General features: G+C 34.5%; 1 protein-coding gene across 11 annotated transcripts in view; it reads right to left on the reverse strand.

Moving 5' to 3' along the window:
• Positions 1 to 27594, reverse strand: part of EYA4 (EYA transcriptional coactivator and phosphatase 4) — a 299220-nt gene that overhangs the window by 47659 nt on the left and 223967 nt on the right. For 6 of the 11 annotated variants that reach the window (XM_060167382.1, XM_060167383.1, XM_060167381.1 and 3 more), the window contains exons 4-11: positions 23292 to 23416; positions 21808 to 21876; positions 14942 to 15034; positions 10473 to 10539; positions 9105 to 9247; positions 8813 to 8956; positions 7018 to 7097; positions 3142 to 3325 (exon numbers count right to left, since the gene is read on the reverse strand). In XM_060167382.1, the coding sequence (XP_060023365.1) occupies positions 3142 to 3325; positions 7018 to 7097; positions 8813 to 8956; positions 9105 to 9247; positions 10473 to 10539; positions 14942 to 15034; positions 21808 to 21876; positions 23292 to 23416 (905 nt within the window). The remainder of the gene's footprint in view (positions 1 to 3141; positions 3326 to 7017; positions 7098 to 8812; positions 8957 to 9104; positions 9248 to 10472; positions 10540 to 14941; positions 15035 to 21807; positions 21877 to 23291; positions 23417 to 27594) is intronic. The other 5 variants (XM_060167387.1, XM_060167386.1, XM_060167391.1 and 2 more) reach the window with 3 other exon arrangements.

Here is a 27594-nt window from a genome sequence, read left to right on the forward strand (position 1 = left end):
AAGTCTCGTAAGATCTGACAATTATGTCAAACTGTATTCGTTGGTATTAGCAACCAGTGGAAAGCTGAAGAAATTGCAGCATTCTGATACTGAATATGAGAATGTCACATATGAATGTGTTACATTCAAAGTCACATACTCAGAATATCTACATGTCTGCGTTTAGTATTTTTAATGTAAATAAAATAGCTATTCTGAAAGTTGATTATTCTTTAGCTAATAAAGAGTACCCATCTGTGTCTTTCGTGCATAGAAACTCTTGTGGTCATACTGAAATTAGATTAAAACCAATCTTCCACCCAAAGTTCTACGCAGCATAAACCATTTTGGGGTATTTGAATGGTTTTCATTCCTGGTAGCTCAATTCTAGTAAATTCCAAAACACTTTGCCAGTCCTGTCACTCTGTCTCTGATATCTCGATGATCAAATATTTAGTCTGTGGTTTTGCTTCTGAACACAGTCATTCTATTTTGTTTTCCCCGTGCATTCACCAGTGAGAAACACCTTTCGCAGTGTGACGAGAACGTCAAATATCTCCCCACCTAAAGTGCTTCCACCACTTGTAAGCAAGGATTCTGAAATCACTCATTCTTTAAATTAAGATAAGATTCTTAATGAAATGTAAGTGTTTACTCAAAGAGGATCAGGACAGAATTGGAACATGGGATTTAGGCTGGGCGGAAGTTAAGGCAGGTAGTGTGCCAAGGGTGTAAAATTTAAGGGCTGTGAGAATGAACGCCCCCTTACATTCTGCACCCCAGGCAACTCTTGCCTTCCCTTCATCCTGGCCCTACATAAGATATGGCTGCTAAGAGAGGGGGAGGTTAGGTGGAACGACTAAAAAGGGAATGAGGACTAGAGGTTCAAAGGGGCTATGTGTTTACAGGAGGGAGGGTCTAAAAAGAAGATAAGGGGAAAGAAACTGGTAGTAGGGGCATCAAAGTCTAGTACACCTATTAACAATTTTCCCTTCGGTCTATAGTTAGATTAGAGACAATATTTTGAGATTCTTTTTTTAAATATTCTCTTCCATTATGGTTTATGACAGGATATTGAATATAGTTCCCTGTGCTATACAGTAGGACCTTGTTGTTATATAACAGTGAACCAAAAAGAAAGAATGTTGCCATTTCATGAATATAATTGCATTTTCTCTGTCGCTTAAAGTATATTTCATTGTCGGGCTTCCCTGGTGGCGCAGTGGTTGAGAGTCCGCCTGCCGATGTAGGGGACGCGGGTTCGTGCCCCGGTCCGGGAGGATCCCACGTGCCGCGGAGCGGCTGGGCCTGTGAGCCATGGCCGCTGAGCCTGCGCGTCCGGAGCCTGTGCTCCGCAACGGGAGAGGCCACAACAGTGAGGGGCCCGCGTATCGCAAAAGTATGTTTCATTGTCACTTCTTCATGTTCAAATGAGTTTTCTCGTTAATATTCCCCACGTTATCTAGCATTTTCCTTTTCTCAACATTCATACTATTTTAATTATTTGCTCGATCTTGTCTTGCTTGTTAAATGGAAGCTAAATGAAGTTAAATGTATGCAGAGAGCATATTCACTGCTGAAATACCAGCAGTGCCTGGTACCTAACAGGCACTCAATGAATAATTGTTTAATGGGCTTTTTGTCTTCTTGGAACCACTGGTCCAGTTAGAAAGAATTTACAGTATTGTGACCATGTGTCCCTATTTTCTTGCCCTTCCAAAGCAGGACAAAAAAGAAGCAGGGATGAGTTTGGATCTTGCAAATAACTGGAAGTCAGAAAAATATTCTTGAACATACTAAATGGTATTTACAAAAACAAAAAATTTCTTAACTTTGATTTTCTTATTGAGTTTTGATAGTTCTTTATATATTCTGGATACAAGTGCTTTATCAGATATGTGTTTTGCAAGTATTTTTTCCCAATCTGTGGTGTGTCTTTCTACTCTTGTGATGGTGTCTTTTGAGGAGCAGAAGTTCTTTGTTTTATGAAGTCTAATTTAGCTTTTCTTTTCTTTTATGGATTGTGTTTTTAGCGTGGTATCTATTAAATTTTTATGTAACCCAAGGCCACAAAGAGTTTCTCCATGTTTTCTTCTAGAAGTTTTAGTTTTAACATGTTTTGTATATGGTATGAGTTACAAGTCAAGATTCTGTTTTATGTTTTGTTTTGTTTTGTTTTGCATATGGATGTCAGTGTTCCAGCACCATTTTCTGAAAAACTATTCATTCTCTCTAATTGCCTTTGCACCTTTGTCAAAAATCAAACTTTTAGTATATGTTGTATCATTGTATATGTTGTATATATTATATACAACATATACAAAATATATCCAGAAATATGTATATTTCTGGACTCTTTATTCTATTCCATTGCTCTATGTATCTAATATTTTTGCCAATACCAAACATTCTTGATTATTATATTTTATAAATTTTGAAATCAGGCAATGTGAGTCCTCAAACTTTGTTCTTATAAAATTCAAAATTATTTGGCTATTCTAGTTCCTTTGTCTTTCCTTGTAATTTTAGAATCATCTTGATAATTTCTCCGAAAGATCCTGCTGGAATTTTGATTGGGGTTACAATGAATCTCTATTAAACTTGCTTTTCACTTTAAGCTCTTCAGCTGTGTTAAATATGTGTCAGCAAATACAATTCTAATAAGAATACAGACAAGCTTCTGGCAATGAAGACTATGATGGATTTTAAATATGTGTTGATCAGACAAAGATATTAAACTACCTACCAATGATCCGAAAAATCCTAGGAATGTGGGAAATGTTCACTGGCTGGGGCTACTGATAACTCGTACGGTGAAAAAGTTATACAGTTTCTCAAGCATAAAGGAAATATCACCAAAGAAGATAATATTACAACTTTTCTATGTTGTCAAGATCTCCATGAAATAATTAGTCTGGTAAAAGATCCGCTTACCTTTTATCTCCATATTCATATGTATTCTGTCATTTGATATTAAAATCTCCTAACTATCCCACACCTAAAAGAAAGGTTTCTGGAATGCCAGAAAAGCCTCACCTAAATCAGTGGTACTAGCACAGATTAAACATCACCATAATTATCTGGAAGCTTTCAGCCTTGTTTGTAAAATGCCCATTTTCTCCATATTATTAGATACAGCAAAACATATAAAAAGTATTTCACCTGGATGAAGATCTGTACCTGGTTGGCTAGTCAGTCCTGTGAGAGATTCCTGCAACTGGTAGGTTGAGGTCGAGGAGGACGTGCCATCAGCTGTGTTATTTGATGTCATATATGCTCCATATGTTGATGCAGAGTAATACTGTGCATACTGGTTTTGGCCAAAGGCTGCGTAGGATGGATAATCCTGAAATAATAATTGACATGTGTGTGTGTTTGAAAGACAGATTACCCTCTAGTATACTCCAAAGAAAAGCAATCACAATGGCAATGGAAAGATTAGTATCTGGCTCCACTGGTTCTGGAGTCCCCAGCTTTGAGGTGATCCTAATAAGCAGAGACCGTTCTACGGGCATCTCCTACACGCACATAGTAATGAAATACCTTGCGGGTCTTGCAAACCAGGTCCAGTACACAAATTTTAATCTGTTTAAAGGTTGTATATGCGTCACTTTCCCCCCAGAATTACATTTCCAAGGATGTACATCCTCAGGTCTTATGCATTTGAAGAGGAGAGAAGGAGGTGTTCATATTCACAGCATTCATTCTCATCTTCTAATATCACCAGCAAGGAGGAGGTGTACCCCTCTCCCCACTTCCATACAGACCTTGGGCTGCATTATTGTGATTTTTGTTCCCTTTTTAGGCTACTCTTGATAATTTTGTTTTCTTGGCAGGAGGTAAACAGTAGAGAAAAGAAAATGAATAAAAGATATTCTTACCCAGCTTCTCACAGGCTACATGCCACCTGAGGCCTTGACCTAAAGTCTTTGGTAAGGCTTTCATATATTTAGTTTGCATCATTTGTTAGAGAGAAAAGAAAGCCATTGGGTCAATTCCTTTCACCTGCTTTTTATTAAAAATTTTTTAAATAATCTTAAAATGATGTAAATAATCCTTCAAAATCCTTTTACGTATTAAGATAAGGAATAAGTATTTGTTGCAATAGTTGGTGTTTAATATATCTGACATGTTTTAGCCCAAACTGTTATCAGTGATGACAAATCCTTGGTCAGGATGAAGATTCCCTAATGCACGTTTCTAAGGGAAACAAAGATCCATGGTTGATGTGGTTTCCAAAAGAGGAAATTCTCTGCGTTCGTAAATATACGTATAAGCAAATGTATGTATCATCAGAAAGGGTTAAGCAGTATGGCAGAAAATGAAAATTCTATTTGTCTGTTAATTTCAGGATCTGATGTTCCCTACTATTACCTGAGAGTCAAAAACAAAACAAACAAACAAACAAAAAAACAGAAAACTCTTGGCAGTATTTGGACAAAATTCCTAGTAACGTATTTTTCTCAGAGTAAAACATGGATCACAAATATTAACACAGTGCTTACTTTGTGTCAGGCACTCCTCTAAGGCCTTTAGTAGATTTACTCATTGAAATCTCACAACCTCCTATGCAGTATTATTACTATCTCTATTTTACACTGAAGTAAAGGGATAAAGGCACAGAGTGTTTAAAGAGATTTGCCCAAAGTCAGACAGCAAGTTTCAGGGCTCAAACTGGAAGCCAGAGAGACTGACTCCAGCATCTATCTGTGTGGGAAGCTCTCCACTGGGCTGCCAGTGCCCGGAGAGGAAGATGAAGTTACTCACTGGAAAGGTCCAGTCTACCAGCTTCCAGTGATTATAGTGTCTTTTTGCACTCAAGTATATCTCAAAGATTCCCCCTACTCTTCATCTCCACTCTTATCACCTTGTCCAAGCTACCTTCACTGCCTGCTGTAGCCAATGTACCAGTTTTCTAACTGCTCTCCTCATTTCCATTTTTGGCTTTTTCCAAAGTCTCTGAAGCCACAGTAATATTTTTCAAAAATAAATTACATGATGCTATTCTCCTGCTAAAAAATTCTTTAATAGCTTCCCTTTGGGCTTGGAATAGAATTGAAGTTCCTTATTATAAGCCACAGGGCCCTACATGAGCAGGCCGCAGCCCACCTCCATAAATGGATGTTTCCCCACCTGCCCCTCAGGTGCAAACTAAACTCCAGCCTTCTTTGAGTTCACTGACACCCCACGATTTTCACCCCTCAGGGATGTGATACATGCTGCTTTCTATGCCTGAACACCCTTGCCCTCAGTCTTCACCTAACTTTTGGAAGACTTGGCCTAAATGTCATTTCCATGGAGAAGCCTTCCACAAAATCCCCCTTACTCAAAATTAGCCTTCTCATAATATTTTTAATAGGACCCTGTTCTCTCCCTTCATGCTTTCCAATTCTATATTTACTCAGGTGTTTACTGGTTTATTGTCTGCTTTTCTCTGTAGACAGAAAGCTCCCTAAAGCAAGAAACAGGTTCCATTCACGCTGCTCCTACCTTCAGCTCCCCAGGATACAGACCAGTTCCTAATATCTAATAGGCACTCAGTGAGTATTTGCTAAAAGAATCAATTAGTCTTCAGACCATGGTCCAAAATACAGATTACATATTATATTGGGGCCACTGAATTAAATATACTGCTAGTACTGGATGTATTTTGTGATATAAAACTGTTTGTCAATAAATTTTCTTCTCCTTATTAATCATTTTTTTAATCCTCCCAACAAAGAACAAAGCAGTCTTCCCCTTATGCTACTACTCTGCCTAGTGTATATTTCTATTATTATATTCCAAATATTCCACTCCCTGTCCATATTATTTTCATGTCTGTGTCTTCAGGAGGATTGTATCCTTCCAGAAAGCAGGGAACACCGACTTCGAATCTCCAATGCACAGTTGAAAAATCTAATGGCTAACAGGTGCTCAATAAATGTTTGGTGTATTAATAAATGAGCGAGTGAAATTAAGCTACCTGGATTATCAAAAATTCTCAATTTTTTATAATAAAATATGCATACTGACTTTGATGTTTACTGTTTTAAGAAACCATTTTTCAAACTAATGCCAAACTATACAGTTTAATCCTGTCAAAAATATCATTATTCCACTGTTTAATCATCAAATTTTCCTCTTTGCCTCTTGTTACCTTAATAAAAATTGAAAGGAGAAGGCAATTAATATAATTCCTTCAGTAAATCCAAAGAGCAAACACTTATGCAGTAACATATTTTAGAATGTACAGAAGTCCAGCGATTATGTTAGTGTATTGCTTACCCATGAAATCAGCTACCTTTCTACCTCAGCTACTCTGAACATGACTGAGGAGCAGGAAATAGGGACAAAACTTTCTGAATAGATCACAAATTCATGTCGTTCCACGCTAACTCACTCATTCAGGCACATCCGCGCTTGTTCCACACATAATTCTAACACGATTCTAAAAACAATCGCAGGTTTCAAAACACACAAAAATATTAAGCAAACATCACTATGAGGACTAAGGAATTCTAGGAGCAAGTGTAGTGGGTGACAAAAGCAAAAAATTACAGCTGTCAGGGCAGTAGGAATTTAACAGTTATCAAAAAAAAATCATAGAACTAAAAAATAAAAGCCAATAGTAGTTTGAGAGGCATTTTGTTTAGGAACAAATGATTTGGTTTTGGACCAAGAGTGTTTTATAGTCTACATCATAATCTGATTATGGGTTATAGTTCAACCTATGAATTTTCATAATAACTGTTTTATCAAGAAAAAATAAAATTATGTTTAGTATAGCTTAAAATAATAGGAAAATATGCAATAGATTCTGTAATTTCCTGTCAAATGACTAAAACAATCATGGCTTAAATGTTTAAAGGGCAAAACTTTAGCAATCAGGAAAACTGAAACATCCAGAATTACACAAATCCAAAGAATTCCAGACAGCTCATTTTTACTACCTTGAAATGCCATCTTAATTTGAAATACATAAACCTTACTAACCTGATACTATTCTTCAAAAATCTGAAATATATATAAAAGCATAAACACAAAAAGCTACTATACCTGTTGTGAACCACTGAAATTCGTTGAGTTGGAAACTGAATTATTTGCATAAATAGTAGATGATGGTGCAAAGCTAGAACCTAGAGGTAAAGAACAAATTGCATTTTAAAAATATTTCTTGAAAAATATTAAAAATATTTCACTTTGCAGAATTCAATGAAATATATATTAAATTTTGTTGTTGAGGCAGTGAGATTGAAAATTGAGAGATTCTAAGGAAAATGTCCTTAGCTGTGTCTTGTGACAACAGGTAAAGTCTTTTCTTTAGAAGTCTATAAAGGTAAACAGGAGCTTGTGGGAACAGTCTTACCAAGGACTTGGCTAACCTTCAAGGGTCAATGTCTACACGTACAGAAGTACTCAAAGCATAAGATATTATCCATACTGAGACTACTTCCAGGAAACTACTGGGACTTTCCAGTGGTCATATCAACTGCATATACATACAAAAACTACTCAAGTTCAAACATTTGGCTGGGGCTAGCTTAGGAGATAAACACATGGAATCCATTTAGAGTTCATGCTTCCAGCTCCCCATCTTTCTGTTCCTCTATGTCCTTTCTTTAGAACAAAAAAAGCTGTGAGCTAGGGCTCAGACCCAAGGCAGAACTGTTTATACTGCAATCATCTAAGGTTTGACGACCTTCTAAAATTTTACGACAAGGTCTGAAAGTTATTTAATTATTTTTAAAATTAGAGCAAAAACAAGTGAACTATCAATTTACAGATTAAAAAAAATGTTCTCATGGAATGTACTTGTTAAGGAATAAAATAAAAGACCATTGAGGCAGCTGATTACTTGTTTTATCAATGTGTCTTGAATAGCAATAGTATTAGGTAATCGACACAAACTGACATGGCCTGGAATATCCGATATGAAAGTATTCTGAGGAATAAATGGATATGTCTCTATGGCATTTTCCACAGTGGCTTATTGTGGTTGAGGCATGTATGCACAGATGTATCTACCAATGTTATAAGGAAAAAAGAGACCTGTCATTTCAGCCAAAAAGGTCTAAGTAATTATTTCATTTTAGTCAGTCAACTAAAATGGCAATATTAGTTGGTTCAAATAATGTTAATATAGCCCCCAAACTACGACTAACCATATAGAAAAAATGACAGATAGGAAATAACCTTTTAATGTTTTTAGTATGTCACTAAAATATTTTCTGCAACTACTACACAATGTTCAAAAATAATTTTTAATTGGAGACAAAAACAAAAAGAAAAATTAAATAATGATCGTATATGGAGAAAAAATTTTTAAGGTGGAGGTACAAATTATCTAAATATTCCTCTTCAAGAAATATAGTATTAACAGGGGAGAGATTTTAGAAATGAACAAAAAAATCTTCAATTATTCAACAATAAATGGGACTTAGAGAAGTGCTAATTCAATTTTAAATTTAATCAAAAAAGCATTACGTATGTAAGGAATCCCGACAAGAAAATACTGGGTTTTGTCATGAATCTTTGAAATCACTTTAATAGATGCCAAACATGTGACTGGTGTGGCGACTGGCCTGGAGGTTGCTTTGCTTGGACTTAGTTTCCTGCCAATTTTATGCAACTTAAACTTAAATATTTAACTTTGATATGGGTCATGTTTCTTGATGTATACTGAACTCTTTTCATCATGTTTCTTCCTAGTTATTTGTCTTTTCTGATGACGTCGTGTGAGCAGTGGTAAGATTTAAAACTGTCCTCATGACTTTATATTCCTAGTCTGAAGCCAAGGAGTCTCATTCAAAGAATTCTTTCTCACATAACATGTTTCCTGTGTGGTACTTACCTGGCATCTGGTAAGAATAAGGTGTCTGGCCTGGCTGCGGGGTAGAAAACCCGGGGCTGTAACTGAGGCACCCACTCTGTAACGGTGACTGAGTCTGTGAGAGTCCGCCCTCTGTCTTGATGCCTGGTAACATCACGCCCAGATCTGTTTGGAAAACGCATGTGCAACCCATTTCATTAGTAAAGTGATCTTACCTCTGAGTTGTAACATATCAATATATTAGACTATACAACTACTAGCCAGCAGGATTACGTGCTTATAACCAAAGAAGAAGAGAGAAGATGTGAAATACCGTAAGTGGGCAGGCTATAGGGCTGTCCTGTCTGTGAGTACGCTGTGTAGACGGCTGGCTGCTGCATCCCCGAATACTGAGTCTGGCCTGCATAGGCAGACATTGTTTGAGCTGCTGGTGTAGAAAGAATGTGTGGATAGGGCCTAAATATCAGAAAAATAGCATTACTGTGGCAACAAAGACTGCATATTAATTCAGACAGCTTAGATTCAGTGAAACCTGATAATAGCCCGGAAGTAATCCTCTTCTTTATCCATAATATCATTTTAACAATATGGAAAAGGACAAGAGTCTGAATGTCAGGAGCCCAGGCTCTGCTACAAACCAGTCTAGTTACCTTGGACAAATAATTTAAACTTGCTAAGTCTACACCTCACCTGTGAAAAGAAAACTTTGGTTTAGATATCACACCTAAAGTCTCTTCCAGGTCTATATTGCTTACATTCGAAATAGTATTCCAACTGATATGTAGATGAGGAAAGTAAAGCCCAGGCCAGTTAATTAGTACACTCATGAGCATATTTCCTGTTACCATGCATGACCCAATGTTATGTAATGACTACAAAAGTCATTAAAGGCCCTACCAAAAATTCTCTACAGAGAACTAGAAATCTTAAAAAATAAATAAAATTTAAAAAAATTAAAAAGTAGGCAGCTTCCCGAAAAGAAATGGAATGCCATTCCCTTCATCATGCCACATCTTACGGAATGTTCCCAAAATGGATATCCAATCTCTAGCCTATACTTAAGGATAACACTCTAGCTGCTGTGGAAAATAACTTTTAAATGTACATGATCAGGAATCCAAAATCTTGACACATCTGGCTGATGGCAACCAAATTCAGATACACCCAATGTAGTTAAACTTGAAATTTCTACCACTGTGCTCAGAAAGTTGACTATATTAGTCATAAAAGCAATAGTGTATATTTTTCAAAAATGTTTATTAGAACTTGAAATCCAATAAAAATATTGTAATGATGGAACAAATTACGAAGTGTTGATGTTTGAATAAAATGTAATCGTTTTAGATTTTCTTTAAACTAGTCAGCATTTTTGAATTTTCATTAAAAAAATCTATGTATTCCGGTTTGAGCTTGATGCTTTCCTCAAAGTATACAAATATCCAGAATTAAAGCAATTGTCTAGATATAAGTGAGGGTATTCCTAGACCTGTGAAGGGTATTTACCTAATGTCTAATCTATCCAATGAATCTATCCAAGTATCTGTCAATTCAACTGCCTATCTATAACATTTATATACATAAATATATCCTGATTTAAAGTTGTTATATTGTATAAACATGATTAATCAAGATAATGCTGGAAAATCATTCTAACAAATCTGAAAGACTACTGACCACTTACTTGGAAGGATACAGCTGTGGGGAATATTGATGCGCTGATCTGGGGCTATAGCCACTACTTGTTATTACTGTAAGACACAAAAACCAGTGCAAAAAAAGGTTGCTTTATAAATATATTTCACTGGAGTGTGCAAAACTTATTTCAAGAAATGACTATGTTAGAAATATGTTTCAAAAAATTCATTCATTTTCTAAACAGAAAATTCATTCGTTTTCTAGACAGAAACAGATACCTAAACATTTTCTTCTAATTAAACTGTTTCACATATGTGCTAGGAGCATGACACGAACTTTTTTCACAAATCGTTCCCCTTCATCATTCCTCCATTTTCTTAAATCCGTAGCATGCTCTTATGTATTAATATGCTATGAATAGATATCCTTGACTATAGGTAATTAAGCTTTCATGATATAAAGGTAAATTTTTTCATTTGCAGACTTTATGTTTTAAATTCCAAATATATTGCTCTTCCTGTGTATTTATTCTATTAGAAATATCATAAAAATTAAGAAAAATATGATGCTTCGACCTTCATTTTCAAGTGGTAAAATGATATCGTTTTCTCTTTCCTTTCATTTGGTCAATCCAATGAGTAGTTAAAAATGCAGGGTCCAAATAATTCTAATAATAATTGGAATATACACAGAAAGCATGGGTGATAATGCAACATTAAAAAAAAAACCTAACTGCAAGAGGCAGCAGCAGTCATATTCATAAATATATTTTGAACTATCAGAGATTGTACTTTTTTGAGAAGAACTTAAAGGTGAAAATCAGGTCCTATTAACATTTCAGCCAAACATGCAGTCCCAAACTGGAATGTATCCAAAAGTTTGGAAGTTTCTCTTTCCTTTAACCATCTGCCTTGACTAAGACAGATGTACTGCAAATATATGGACCCTAAAGTGTTAAGGCAGTCCCTTCAGAGCCAATCCATACTGGGCAAGCACACAGAGTGTCTTTATTAGGCCATCTGCTGTTCATTCACTTTTCAAAAAGATTAAAGTAGTATACAATGCAGTGCTGGAATTAGTTTAGTCTAATCAATCATAGTTATACTTCAAAGTACTATGTCTTTTCTAAGTTGTTCATAATAATTCTGGAGCTAAACTTTTAGAATTGTAAAAGTGACAAATAGGCTTAGGTTGCTAACTATTTTATGAAACATGATATATTTCTATATCCAAATGCTATTAAGTACCCTTGTGATCTATTGCTTCATAAACACATAGAATTTAATGTATTTAAAATGTTATTTAGACTGTAAGCTCTGAGTACGGAGAGTATATTATAGTTTTCATAGCAATAATGCAGAGAGTACATTTTCAAGAATATTATGAATCAATTTTGACAATCACTGAATATGATTAGAGGTGTTATGTTCTAAATATTTTCAGCAACCAAGTTTAAGTGAATTTGCTATGTATATTTGAAAACACATGGACCACTGAACCATTAATTTTCTACTTATCTATTAAAAACATAAAGAATGTTTAAAACTTTCAAATCAATTCAATGAGAACAGGCCTTTTCTCTCACACTATGGGCTACATAATAGCAACAGTGTACTGCACAGGAAATTCAGTCTGATTCATTGATTCACAATAATTATACTCTATTTAGCAGAAATACACTTAAGTAAGGCTCAATTCCACATTTTTTGTTTCATTTATAAAACTTCATTGTGGTACACTCAAGACTCAGACTATACTAATCAGTTATTCTCAAGACTGTGAAACACAAGGTTTTTCTAAAGAAACATCAAATAATAAAAAGAAACATGCAGCTTTTATTGAATTAGCCAAAGAACAAAATTATTTCAGAAAAAAAGCCTCACATATATGAACACAAATCTGAATATATAGGATGCTTCTTCCCTCTAATGAATGAATCTAGATACCATTAGAATAATGTACCCATAACAGTATAAAGGCTCAACCTTTAAAATTTCATATTAATGTCTATATGTTCATTTTCTAGGTAGAAAACAAAACCTTTGACTCAGAAAACTATGTTTACATAAAACTTAGAAAGTTTATGCTTCTTAAGGAAGCTGTATATATTTTATTCTAACTAATAAATCTGTAGACAATTGAAAACAACAACAAAATTGGATTGAAGTGAGCTGAGATTATGCTGATCAAAGTAAAGACTGTTCCTACACAGAGCAGCCTAATCTTTCCAGTATGATATCTGGAATCCCATGTACAAATTTAGGAGACCTTCCTTTTATTCCCCATTGTCATTTAATTAATCAAGAGATGTATGCAAAGCACTCAACTCATTATACTCCATCATTTCTGCATACAAAAGTTAGCAAAAGTGCTTGTCTTCAAAATGCCCTGAAAATTAATTAAAACACATTTTTAATGAATATTATCAGATTCTCATAGGGTGGTGCCAAGCAGTTTTAAGGTTTTACCGGTATTACTGTAACACCTTAGATTAGTGACTCTCAATGGGATGAGAGGTGGGAGATGAAGTTGGGGGATGGGTGGAAATTTTGCCTGCCAGGGAACATTTAAAATGCTAGAAGACATCTTTGGTTGTCACAACTGAGGAAAGCTACTGTTAACTTGGGATAGATGCCAGGGATGCTGCTAAACACCTTACAGTGCAGAGGACAGCTCTCCCACAATAAAAAAAATTAGCCAAGTTTTTAATAGTGGTGCTGTTGAGAATCCCTGACCTAAAGCACTCTGTCTAATTGAACTTGGTCCATGGCGTTGGAAATGTTCTATATCTGAGTTGTCCATTATGGTAGCCACTAAAAAAACCCACATACAACTATTAAACACTTAAAATGTAATTCATGTGACTAGATAAAAAATTTTTGCTTTACCAAATAGTATTTAATTTAGACTTAAATAGCCACATATGGCCAGTGGCTACTTTTCTGGACAGCATAGCCCTAGATAATTCTTAAAAGAAAACTGGGAAACTATTTGTAAATATAATATGAGTAGATTCCAGACAGCTTGACAGTTCACACCTGCTTCTTTTTCCATCTTTATATTTTCCAGTGGGGTATTAAAGAAAAGATTGTTGGACTGACCAGGACATTATTCTAGAATCATTTTTACCAGCGACCACCTGTGAGGCCCTGACTGTATGGCCTTAACCACCTTTAACTTAACTCTGTGCCTCCGTATTCTTGCCTATAAAACGGATCATCACAGATCTCTGAAATTCCTTCTGGAGCTAATATCCCATAATTTTTTCATTCATCTTTCACTGACTTGTAGTGTACTATTTAAGTATATCAGCAATCACTTAATTTCATTCCTATCCTTAAAAACTGTGTTCATATATGCATTTACTTTGCAGAAAGTTTACAACAGTTATGGTAAGTAATATAAATGCTAGGGTAAGTTGGTGCCTATTTATCTGCTAAGAGGCAAGAGAATTGCTAGAAAGGATGTGAATTAGGACACATGCTTCTCTATACGAAGTGTATAAATTATTATATCTTTCTGTTTGGAGTACTAATATTTAAGTGAATACATGGCAGCTGCTTCCAATCAGTGTGAACCAATGAAACGGGATCATCTGTATCTATAAAAATCAAATATATGCTATAATGACATTATAGTCAAGGATTTACCTCAGCTCTTTTTACATGAGAAGCATACCCACACAAAATCCTTGTATATGAGAACATGAATAAGTATAAAATATATTAGAGTAGAATAACAGAACCAAGATTTAATTATCACAAATACTTTTCTAGGTTTAATGTTCATCTTTCTGCTATACAAATTCCTCCTCAGGTTAAAAAAAAACGTCCTTTCACCAGATAATCAACCAAACGAAATATAGTAACGAAAAAAAATCTTTAAGTCAACTTATTGCCTGTCCTTTTGCCCACCTGGGAGTTATCAGGTATTTATATTTAAAGAGGATTGATGTTTAAAGACATGCTATTGTTCTCTTTGAAGCATTTGAGCGAAAGTCTGTGCTCTCAGAGGCTGGGTTCTAATGCGACCAGCATGTGCTCTCCTGCAGCCCATTAACCTTTAATACCTGTCACTCAGCTGCTTACACAGGAAGGTTTTTTTTTTAAAACCCAGAGAGGAAACAAGGTTATTTAGAAAGAATCAAATGGATAGTTTTACATCTCGAATGTTGGAGAGAAGGCAGTTTTTATGTCATTTAAATGGGTAAGTTGAAGGAACAAAGTTAACAATTACAACCTAATAATTAAATTAAGCACTGTATAAAATAATTATGAAAGAAGTCAGTTCTGCTTATTTCTAATAAGAAAGTCAGGGGATTGCTTTGCTGTCAACTGCAGATTCAGCAAAACTATTCTAAACATCATTTCTAAAAAAAGCATAATTTTATGACAATGAGTTTTCCAAAAAGTGAATTTATTGCTGAATTTATAAAAATCCAATTCTCGCTTATTCACCAGGAGGATGAGATGGACCCCAATGCGTACAGAACAACACACAAGCTTAAGGCTTTACCTGACCCAGTAAAAGTGTCAAGCGCTCCATCTCCAGTCGTGGTTGTGGTTTCACTGCTGTTCAAAGGCTCTGTTTTGACTGCAAGGAGAGACACTACGTAGAAGAATAAGTACATGTGAGTTTTATTTCTAACTTTATATCAAAGATGCAGACTGTACGACTAGTGGCTTTTCTAGCTACCATGGCATGCAAGAGAAAACTTGGGAAGTCGATGAGGAGAGTTTTGTTAATTTAGCTTCTAAATGGACATGCATTTATAGAGGATTTAATCTAAAAATCTTCTGCCTAAGCTGGTTTTCTCGAATCTGGCTTATAAAGGCAGTCAACCTTACACAGTTAAACAGAAGTACGTGTATTTGCATTTTTAAATCACCTAAGCACACTCTGGTATTATAGTCAAAAGGCAGAAGAAAGGAACCGTCAGTCAGTCTTTAGCACATTTAATCCAAATCGTAACAAAGAGATTTACTGCTGATATTTTATTCTTCCCAAGATGACATTAAAAAAAAAAGATTGCTTAAGAATACAACGAGGCATATGCAAATACAGAAACCAGGGGTGTATTCATACGGTGGTTGGAAAATGAAGCACTCAGTAAATTTCTGCTCTACAAAAGCCAAAACAGCCATAAGGTGTTGGGCTTTTTATTCTAATGGTATAACAATTTTTAATACATTATAGACATAAGCATAGAATACGAGATGGTTTCTACAACACTAATTGTATCTTTTGAAAACTCTTTCATATGTTATTTCTCCTCTGAGGTGGTATATTTTGGCAAAATCCTCACTTGGCAATGATGTAGCCACTGAGGTATACATCACTGTCATTATTAGATGCAACGAGTTTGGCAGGGGCAAGCCTCTACCCATTTTGTCACACCATATTTTCCCTTTGTGGCCAGAGCTCCATGTATCACAGCAGCAAGGGAATAAACTAAATCATTTTCTGCTTAACACCTCTTATGTTTCCTGGTCATAAATGGAATGACACAGTTCAAAACCTCAGAAGCAAGCAGAAAACTATGAAGAAGAAAGCTGAAGACTCGCCCACCACGGACAAATATGGCCAAAAGAATAGTGGGCTCAGAGCGTACCCACCAAGCAAGCAAGTCAGCGACGTTACTCTGTTAGAAAAGCAATTAATGATGGAGAAACATGCAGTAATGATTATGTTCCCTTTCCACATGAAGAGAATTGGCTGGACCCTCCCTCAGTGAGCTCTGGGGTTAATTTAGCATCCGGGATTTAACTATGTCATGAAGATTTGCTGGAAGATACAGAGTCGAACTGTAAAGGTTGGAAAGAATCCAAACTCTAAACCACACTGCCTCACAGGCAGCACTAACTAACCAAGAATTCCTTTCATCTGTATAGAGATGATCCAGAGTAGGGTTTAGAAAGGTGTAAAAGCTACTCTCTATGATTCAATGTCCCCATCTGACTTCTGACATATGACAAAAAGGAATCGTCCAAAGCCTCCAGCAAAACTAAGAGGCTTCCAAATTCTAATCATGGCTAAATTCCTATGTAAACATGTCTAAATCTATAACAATATTTTTAAAATAGATGTATTAATACTAATGGTTAAATATATTTCACTTGTGAAGTGGGGAGAGGGGAAGCAGAATATCTAAAAAACTAACCAAGCTAGACATGAGGTTTAGTTTTGTTACTTTGGATCCCAACTTTGAGGTTTGATTTCAAAAACTTAGTATTGGTGTTGATTATAATCTCCTCAATTTGAAAGTTTCAGGTGGTCAAAAGGAGAAGGAAGAAAAGCCAGAGAGTTTGAAAGGAGAACGAAGAAAAGCCAGAGAGAGAGTTTGTGGTTGCATTCATTATCCTGGAATCATCTCTCATTAAAATTTTAAAGGTCTGCTTTTAGTCAAAGACAAAGGAGGCTCATTTAGCTGAGAAGAGGCATCACTAGAAAGTATATAAAGAGAAGCATACACATCAAGATGTGTTCAGTGGACTAAAACACATGGATTTAAAAGTAATAGTTAAATGGATGCTAACATTTGGGGGAAAACATTAAACATTAATCCAAACTTATTTTTCATATGTGGGTAAGAGTTGAATAATAGGGAAAAGGGGGAAAATTAATCATGCTGCTACAGAAAATAATTTATGTTCACAGGAAGGCAGCATCAGCAAACATCTCTTGAGTAAGATGCAAAGTTATTTTGATTTGATTTTTATAGAGAAAGAAAGTAATATTAAGTAATAATAAGTTTTTTTCAGGAACAGAAAACTTAAAGAAGTGAAATGGGCATTCTTTATATGATTAGCTGATTTATTAAAAAGATGTTAAAATACAAAGAAGTGTCTTAATATTTAGAAAACAGGTAATGACTATAAAGTAAACATGATAATTATAAAGTTTGAAAAATGGAAGTCGTTTTCACTACAGGTCTGAATATATTTGAAATGTATTCCATTTTCTTTTGTCTTGCTTTTGTTTCCACACATTTAATATGTGCAAGACACTATTGGAAAGATGTTCATCAATGAAACAAACCTAGTTTTATGCGTCTGTTTTCTAAAACTTATAAAAACACTCATTCCAAAAGTTTATGAGTGTGCATTCACTGTCATGTTCAAATGTATTTTTTTTTTTACTGTATTCTATTTTTCTTAAGTTAACACAGAAGTTAAACAGGGCTTTTAATTTATTTTAAGGACTGTGACCAATATCATTACAGTTCATGCTATCAAATGGAAAGAATAACCTTCTATAGAAGAAAAGCATCATCTTTATGAGCAAAATTCAAACTCACAACACAAACATTTTGATTTCAAAAGCCGCAATCATTTTTTAATTCTTAGGTTAGAGAGTTTTGTGGTTTTATTCTTCTACATGCTCGAAATAAGTGATTCAAGGTTCATTTCCCAAAAGGTGGGATGGAAAATCTACATACATATAGCACTTTGTACAGAACCATTACTTCAAGAAATAATTATATTGCCAGGCCCCCTGCACATTAGTTATCCACTTGCAACTTAGATGTTTTTCATAAAGCCAAATAGTAAAAAAAAAAGTCAAAGTCATTTTATTATATTGACATGATTGGGTTTTATTTTTAACCTTCAAAAATAATTGATCTCTGTGGACTAAATCAAGGTTGCATGAGATTACTGTCAGCTATGGCTACTAAATCACTGATTTTCTCTCTTTACATCCCAACCTTCTTGCATACCCTCATACAAGTATTTTCAAAGCAAATTTAATCTTGTGCCCTCGGATTATCTTTAGAACTCAAGTACAACACTAATATATATTAATTATTTTTAGAGGAAGTCTATGTTATTATCATAACTTAATGCTCATGTTCATTTTTTGCAATATTAGGCTTAATTAACCCTTGAAAGAGAGGTAACCCAAGTACTTTACATTTTACATTTCATCTTCAGAGATCTGTGTTTAAACTGGTGTCCACTTAAAAGACTATATATGTAATTCCAAATATACTCCTTCCTGAACCACAAAATCTCACATAGCCACCTCTGACAACTTAGGTTCTACAAAGAATTTCAGGAGGAGTTAGATCAGGAAGGATACAATTTACAACACTGCAGGGGAGGAAAGAGGTATTGCCTACTAGTTTTATGATTTATGTTTTTCTAAATTAATTTTTTCACTCAAAAACCTATGAGCACCAAGTGTCTTTCATTTCTAAATATCCATGAAGTATTTAGTTTTGTAAAATAATTTGATGATGCTTCCAATTTACGGCTTTCATTCCAGAAAGAAAATCTAAAAAGAGTAGAGCCACAGTAGTAGCTGGTCCTACTGCACAGACACATAATACTCAGAAACAAATTCATCCCATGTGAATCAATCATCTATATATTAAAAACTCTGGGAGATTCTTTTCTATGCTCTACATATTTCAAATACAGAAAACACCATAAACCCAATCAGAATGTCTGATCTTGGTTCCCCCAAATCAGAATGTCTGATCTTGGTTCCCCCAAATCTTCTCTTTGAAGTATTTTCTTAATCTCCATGTAGAATCAAATATTCCCTCCCTCTGCTGTGCACCCACCTTGAACACATTATTCACTCATTATTTTCTTTTCTGTTTCCCTCTGCTAGACTTTTGGTCCCTTGATGGCTAGTATCATGTTCTATAGGTCATTGGGTTCCCATTTCCTAGCACAGAACCTGGCATATAATAGGAACCTGATACATTTTAAGTTAGAAAGTGAAAATTCACATTTAGACCCTATCCTAAGCACTTCCAATAAATCTAAGTATTTTGTATATAAAGTATAGTTAATCATGTATCTTGACACCATTAGGGAAATTAGAATCTTACTTATATATGGAAGTAACTTTTCACATGATTGGCATGCATTTACATGCCTGTATATACATATACATGAAGTAGCATACATGAATCTATATCTGGGTTGGCAAACTACATCTCAAGTGCCAAGTCTACCCCACGGCCTGTTTTTGTATAGCCCATGAGCTAAGAATGACTCTTACATTTTTAAATAGTTGAAAAATATCAAAGAAGAATAAAATTTTGTGACATAAAAATTTTACGAAATTTGAATTTCAGTGTTCATTGATCAAGTTTTATTTGAATATGGTCAAGCTCATTTGTTTAAATATTGTCTATGGCTCCATTTGTGCAATGAAAGCACAGCTGAATAGTTACAACAGAGACCATATGGTCTGCAAAGCTGAAAATATTTACTATCTGACCTTTACAAAAAAAGTTTGTTGACCACTGATCTGTATGCTAAGATATGATTATATTTATTATATTTTTATTGACAGTTCTTCATTTTAACAATTTCACAAGTGACAAAAATTTGAAAGGAAAATCTAGGTTCTAATATAAATCTGCAGATGTAATTACAGAATTAGGATTAAGGTGATGAACCCCTTTAAAAATTACTTTAAGGAGTAATGTAATATATTTAAACAGCACCAAGGTAGTAGGGTAGGATATTAAGGTGATACTATTGACTCATTTGTATCAGTAAAAACTATCAAAATTATCTTTTTGAAAATCTAAGTTAATGGAAAGATCTTGAAAAGCCACTAAATTAGCTTTTGCTTTTGTCTTTTGTTTTATTATAATAATGATAAACTGTGGCCAGTTTACATGTTCTAAATGCAGAAAAATTTATTATCTGACCAAACACTGGAGGGTCTTTTAACACACTGACTGCATGTTTCCATTTTCCTTAAAAAGCTGTTGCCTAATTATTAATGAATTATTAATTAAGGAAAATATATTGGTTTATATTGCCCCAAATTTACATACATTATATGATTTAAAACAAAAGCTTTGACAGTAAAGTATTATTATCCTTCTTTTGTAGAAAAGAATTAAAGCTCAGAGAGGTTAAGTAACTTGTCCAAGATGACACAGCTAGTAAATGTAGTGCCAGGTTTCAGATCCATGGTCTTCCTGACACAGAAGTCCTTTTTTTTCCCACATGGTCACACAACTCTTAAACATTTATACTAAGAACAAGGAAAACTTGATGTTTTACACTTAAAAAAATTTTTCTGTTGGATATTAGATGTAAATTACTAAATATTGATTGTATATATTCACTATTGTAAAGTTGCCTATGTTACATTAATATGTCAGAATAGAACAACAGCCAGTGAGCTAAGAATGTTTTTTACATCTTAAATGTTTAAAAAAAAATCAAAATTAGAATATTTTGTGACATGTGATAATTATACAAAATTTAAATTTCAGGGTCCATAAATCAAGTTTTATTGGAACCTGACGACTCTCATTCATTTACATATTGCCTATGGCTGCATCTGAGCTACAGTGACAGAGCTGCATAGATGAGACAGAGAGAGACAGCATAGCCTACAAAGCCTAAAACATTTCCTGTCTGGTTCTTTGCAAAAAAAGACCCTTGAGTGAGAATTAAGAGGAACTAAATTCTGGCAACATATTTTTTAAGTATGAAAAGTATATTTTAAGTGTGGAGTTAAAAAAAAAGAAACTAAAACGATAAAAATTTAAATAACGGGCATAATGGAGTACTTTTCATCCACTGGTCATATATTCTAATTTAATCTACATACAGCAAGGTCCAGGCAAACTGTGCCTATTCTAACTGCTTGCTTGTAATGCACATTTCTAACAGGTCGTGAGCTCTTCTTTTTAATGCTAGAATTGGGTGGTGCTACAGAAGTTTTATGTGGTTTTGTTTTAATTTTTAAATTTTGATAGCATGTTAACTTTTGGTTTGGGAAAAAGTTTATTTATATTATATATATATAAATATAGGAATGTAGTTAATATATATAGTTCAAAACATTTTAAGAGATTTAATATTAATTTATCATTTTAAATGTATAGCTTTCATCACTGGTAATTTTTTAAATGATGGATTTTTAAATGTTAATATTACTTTAGGTATTTTAATTGGAATATTTATTAAAGTCTGTAAAATAGGAAATATCATTTTGCCATGTTATGAATTTAATTTAATTTATGAAAGCCTGTAGGCTTTGGAGATTGAGTTTGTACAGAGGCGCAATCTGCTTCAACTGCTCATTGACGTGACAGTTGTGTTGAATTATCACTTAATAAACTGATAGAAAAATAGTAGATGCACCCGTTTGTGCAAAATTATGAAAACACTAAGAAAAGAATACTACTGGCCTAAGATTAGAATACTAGTTGATAAGAAAAACATAGCCAACTGTTATCAATAAACAACTAAAAGGTGTGTTCATGTCTCCTTTTTTTTTTTTTTATAACAAGTACTGAACACAGAAGAGAGAGTGCAAACAGAAAGAGCAACAGAAAGCAAACCAGAAGGGCAAATCCACACACCCAAACACATGCAGTGTACCATCATCTCTCATACTTGTTGCGGAGGAGGGGGTGTTGCAACTCAGCAACCAGTCTGCAGTGTTTAAAACAGTCATGTTGTCCCCTGAGAACAGGAACAGCATAAGGGTTCATTGTCTGAATGCCTGCTCAGTGTACGAGAATAGTCTTCAGTGCTTGTACTGGTTTCTGACCCTTTTGCCAAAATTATAACTGCATGGTATGACTTTTACATTTTAGTTTATCAGGTATGTTTTAGTTCAGTTAAATATACATACATGGTGATTAGTGACCTTCAAAGTCTGATTTCAGAGTGCATGTTTTTTTTTTTTTAAATCTTATTATTTGCACCCAAGTTAAGGTTTAAATATAAATGTTCTTACTCCAGAAGTTATCACTAAACAATCTTATAAATCTGCAATCCTATAATTAATTAGCCAAAATTATAGATGCATGTTTAGAGACAAACACTATAAACAAGGAAAATGTTAATTTACAAAGGGTTTTATGTAAAACATTATTAAATACAGGCAAGTTGCAATCCACACAACTTTACAAAGAAAATTTTAGATTTCACAGTTACTGTAAAATAAGTGGAAAGAGGTGTATCGATTTAATAAATATTTACTGAAAATTTAAAAGAAAATATGATGTGGCAAATGCTGATATCTAATAATATGAATAGCTTACAAATTAAAGCAATTTTCAAGTAATTTTTCACTCGACAAAAACAACTAAATCTACAAAACTTCAAAATAATTGTAATTTAAAATGCAGCTTATATATGTGTATATATGTATATATATATGTATAGGCGTTCTACGTATACATGTTCTGATGCAAAAATCAGATCGTATTTTCTGACAGGTTGAATGCATTTTATAAAAACAATAGGGTGAAATATTTGAAATAGTTATTATTGTTGCCATATGTTGTGGCATAATTATGAGTTAATCATATGAAAAGGTATCTAGAAAAAAACTCAATTCCTATTTTAAATACATGTTAGGTATTTCTCTCTTTGAAAAGAAAATGCAGCAGATATGGACGTTTTTCCATTCCCAAAACCATTTTTAAGAAAAACCACTTTTAAGAAAAATTTTGGAGTAGCCTTTCTCTTAAAATTCAAAATAAAACCAAAAACTAATAGAATTTCTTTTCCGTTTTCTATTTTTGTTGTTGTTGAGTAAGATCAGAGAGTAAATCTTTGGGCCACATTTTTTACATTTTGAAAAATATGTACAAGGGCAAATACAAAAAGGAAGCCTTGCTAAAGGCCTTCAAAATGTTGCTCGGGGCTATCTATTCTTTCTGAATGCTTCCAGCTATAGAGGAGGAGCAAAAATTTCAAGAAAATCAACAGAACAATAAATAATCCGTTAACTATATATTACTTGAGTATAATGCTGTGATGTTATTGCTTATGAGATATAATATTTATTTACTAGCAGATCCCTAACATGTAAAGCCACAACAAAGTTTGAAATGTGATTCTGGGTGTCTTCAGGGTTGTACACTTACCTCCTGTCCCATTTGTGGTGACCGATGTGCTGCTGAGATTAGCTTTCTCCAGTTTGGAGCTACCAGGAGTGTCGCCACCTCCAACAAGAGGATGAGGACTCGCTAGGTCCTGCATTTCCATAGACCTGTTGGAGCAGGAAGCAACAGAGAAAAAGTTGAAATTTCAGCAATGCTTTCTTAATAAACTCTGTATATCACTCTACTGAGCATGCAGGTGATCTCACAATAATAGGAATTGAAACCCACAGCTAAGACTTTTTGGTTAATCAGGTGAACGTGACGGTCCATTAAAAATTAATAAATAAGTAAAGCTTCCATGATAGTTAAGCTTCCTCATTTGTTTGTTATTTGTAATAACTATACAAAAACTCAGATCTACAGGAAGGAATGAAGAGTGACAGAAAGGTAAATTTGTAGGTAAATACAAAAGATTATCTTATTTTTCTCGTAATTCATGAAAGACAGTGAACTGTGTAATTTATGATATAGGATAAAAGTATATGTGACAACAACAGCACAAAGAATAGTTGCCAGGGGTGGGATTGGGGTGGGGATGACTAGGCAGAGCACAGAGAATTTTTAGGACAGTGAAAATACTCTGTATGATATTGTAATGAAAGATGTATGTCATTATACATCATGCAAACTCACAGAATGTACAGCACCAAGAATTAACACTAAGGTAAACTATGTACTTTCAGTGTAGGTTCATCCTTGGTAACAAATGCAGCATTCCGGTGAGTGATGCTGATAATAGGGGAGGTTATGCATGTGCAGGGCAGAGGGCAGATGGAAAATCTCTGTACCTACTGTTCAACTTTGCTGTAAGTGTTAAACTACCCTGAAAAATAAAATCTTAGGAAAAATCAAATCAAAATTGGTCATATGCAAATAAAGCAGTGGTTAGTGAGAAATTTATATCTTTAAACGGTTACATAAGAAAAGAAGGGTTTAGAATCTGTGATCTAAGTTTCTACCTTAAGAAACCAGTGACAGAAAGGCAACTGAACCCAAAGTAAGTAAAAGACAGGAAACAATAAAAAGCAGAAATCACTGAAATAGAAAATCTATGAACAACAGAGACAATTTACAAATCCAGAAGATGATCATTAGAGATACTGAAGATATTAAAAAAGATGATAAGAGAATATTATGAACAATATTATGCCAAATAATTCAATAATTTAGATAAAATCAGACTTTCTTGAAAGACACAAACTATAAAACCTTATAACAACTTTTAAAAACTGTCCTATACCAATTAAAGAAATTGAGTTCATAATTAAACATTTAAAAAAACTCCATGGCCATATGGTCACATTAGTGAATGCTAGCAAACATTTAAGGAAAAATAACAGCCATCTTTCATAAATTCTTTTAGAAAAAAATAGGAGGTAACACTTTTCACTCCACTGTAAGAGACCAGAATTACCCTGATCCGAAGTCTGCCAAAGGCAATTCCAAGAAAAAAAAAATTATGGATTTATATTTCTCATGAACATAGATGAAACAATATTTCAAAAACTATTATCAAATAAAATCCAGCAATGAAAAGGGTAATATATGATGACCAGGTGTGTTTTATTCCAAGAATTCAAGTTGAGTTAACACTTAAAAATCAATAAATGTAATTCAATATATTAACAGAATATACTTTCAATGGGTGTAAAGTGCATTTGACAATATTCATTATCCATTCATGATACAACTCTCAGAAAACTAGGAAAAGAAGCATTTGCCTCCCATATGATAAAGACCATTCTTGAAAAATCTACATCTTATTTCATGATGAAATATTGAATGATTTCTCATTAAAGAAAGATCAGAACTAAGGCAAGAGTAGCTCTTTTTCCCACTTCAATACAACATTTTATTGGCACTCTTACTCAGTGGGAGAAAACAAAAATGAATAAGTAAAAGGGGTAAAGCTTAGAAAGAAAAATTGTTAATTCAATAAAATAGTTAACTAATAAGGACCTGCTGTATAAAAAAAACCTGTTAATTCACAGGTAACAATTGTTTATGTAAAATATTCTGAGAAATCCATTAAGAAAAACCCTATGAGAACTAATGGGTGAATTTACCAAAGTTACAGGTACAAGGGCCTTGCCAATAATAAATAAAAACATGAATCAAAAATATCTGAAACATCAGTCAATGCCTTTCTAGTTCAAACACTGAACTACCAAAACAGTGGCTGTTCAGGAGGTTGGAAGTTGGGTTATTCACAGTCCCGCTCCAGCTCAACTCAACTCCAAAAGGAATCTATCTGAATGCTCAGACCCTTGTTTTCACAGCCAGCCAGAACAAACGACTTAGACACTTTGGGAAATAAAACAAAGCAAATACCATGCTTCAGTCTCTACTGAGTTTCTGTACATAATCTTCAGAAAACTATAAATACATGATTTTCAGAATACTATAAATTATTTTGTACATAATGTTCAGAATGACATCTTGAGTCATAACAAGAAGCAGGAATATATGACCCATAGTAGAGAGAAAACACAGTAAATAGAAGCAGACCTGTAGATGACTCAGGATTTGGAATTAGCAGACAAGGATTTAAAAAACTATTGTGTATATGTGAAATAATTTATAGGAAAAGACACGTACACAAGGTATAAACATATAAATATGCCACGTATATAGATATATACATATATGGCATATACACATATGTGCCATATATATTTTATATGTATGTGTAATTATGAATATAACGTGTATGTATTACATCTAAATATCGCACATAGAAAAAAAAGAAAACTGCAAAATAGAGCCAAATGAAAGTTCTAGAATGAATATTATAATATATTAAATAAAAAAATAGTCTTTGGATGGACTTCAAGGCACTGCAAGAAAAAAAAAAAAAATTCAGTAAATCTGAAACTGGGCCAGTAGAAGTTATTCAAACTGAAGCAGACAGACAAAATATTGGGGAAAATATTGAATAAAGTAAAAGTAACCTGTGGAATATTATCAGAAAGCAAGAAAGGGAAAGAGACACAATAATTTCAGAATAAATAAATGGCCAAATTTGATAATAAACAGCAACCCATAAAGCCCTGAAACATAATAAATGAGAAAAAGAAAACCAAACCTTCAGCACATTACAGTCAAATTCTTAAAATAAGATAAAGAGAAATCTTTATAGCAATCGGATAAAAAAGACACAGAGGAGAGGAGAATAGTAGGAACCCCCAAAAGTATTATCGGTAGCACACTCCTGATAACAGGCTTAATTACGGTAAACAACGAATGCTCATGATTTTATCTTCTCCTACCGAACCCACCCAACAGAAATATTTTTAGTTTAATTGAACTAATAAATGAATAATTGCTTATTACATGCAAAGTACTGTCACAGTTGTTAGGCTTGCTAAATGGAGAAACCATGGTCCTACCCTCAAAGAAATTTATGATCTAAATGAGAAAGCAGATCCTATGCATAGAAAACTACAGTACATTAAGTATCCAGACAGAGCCTGGGGCCACATCCTGGAGAAGGTCATTGAGAGCTGCGTTCCCTCCCTCTGACCAGAGGCTTGTGGGGCTTGGGAGACATATGAATAGGTCTTTCCAGCTTTACCACGTGTCCACTACTGGGTTATGCCTGAAGGAGTTGTATAGAAATTCGATAAGTGGTTGGGATAAATGCTGCGTAGAAGGTAAGAGGCTCCGTAAGAGTTAGGAGGTGGATGGGGCCCCCTCAGAGGGGAGCATTCAGGAGCAGAGGCCAAAGCAAGACAGAAACCTTTGGCCAGAGAGGTTTCATCACACTAAGTTCATTTTAGGGTGCCAGGGGAATGTGCTGTCAAACTTGAGGAGTTTATCCCTCTTTTTTTGTTTTTCTGGGTTTTTTTGACCGTGCCATGCGGCATGTGGGATCTTAGTTCCCCGACCAGGGATCAAACCAGCGCCCCCTGCAGTGAAAGCGCAGAGTCTTAACCACTGGACCGCCAGGGAGTTTATTCTTGACCCATAGGCAATGAGGAGGCATCGAGGGTTGTTGATCTGGGGAGTCATGAAAAAAATCAGTTGGAGGATTGACGTTAGCAGTGGTTGTTGGCGCGCAGGGTGCCTGCGCCACAGGATTACTAAACCCAAGATGGGTCGATGGGAGATTATAGAGGCGCGTTTTCCAAGGAGTGGGGCAGGGAGTGTTGTTACTATTAATACTGTGAACTTAAAGAGTCTAGAAAATTTTCTCAGAAATTGTTAGCTGGGTTTTGATGAATTCAAAGAAGGGGTTCTAGGGGAAGCATCTAGTTGGTAGTATTACTGAAACTGCAAGGTAGTG

Source organism: Lagenorhynchus albirostris, chromosome 12 (assembly GCF_949774975.1).
Source record: "Lagenorhynchus albirostris chromosome 12, mLagAlb1.1, whole genome shotgun sequence".
Classification (NCBI taxonomy): domain Eukaryota; kingdom Metazoa; phylum Chordata; class Mammalia; order Artiodactyla; family Delphinidae; genus Lagenorhynchus; species Lagenorhynchus albirostris.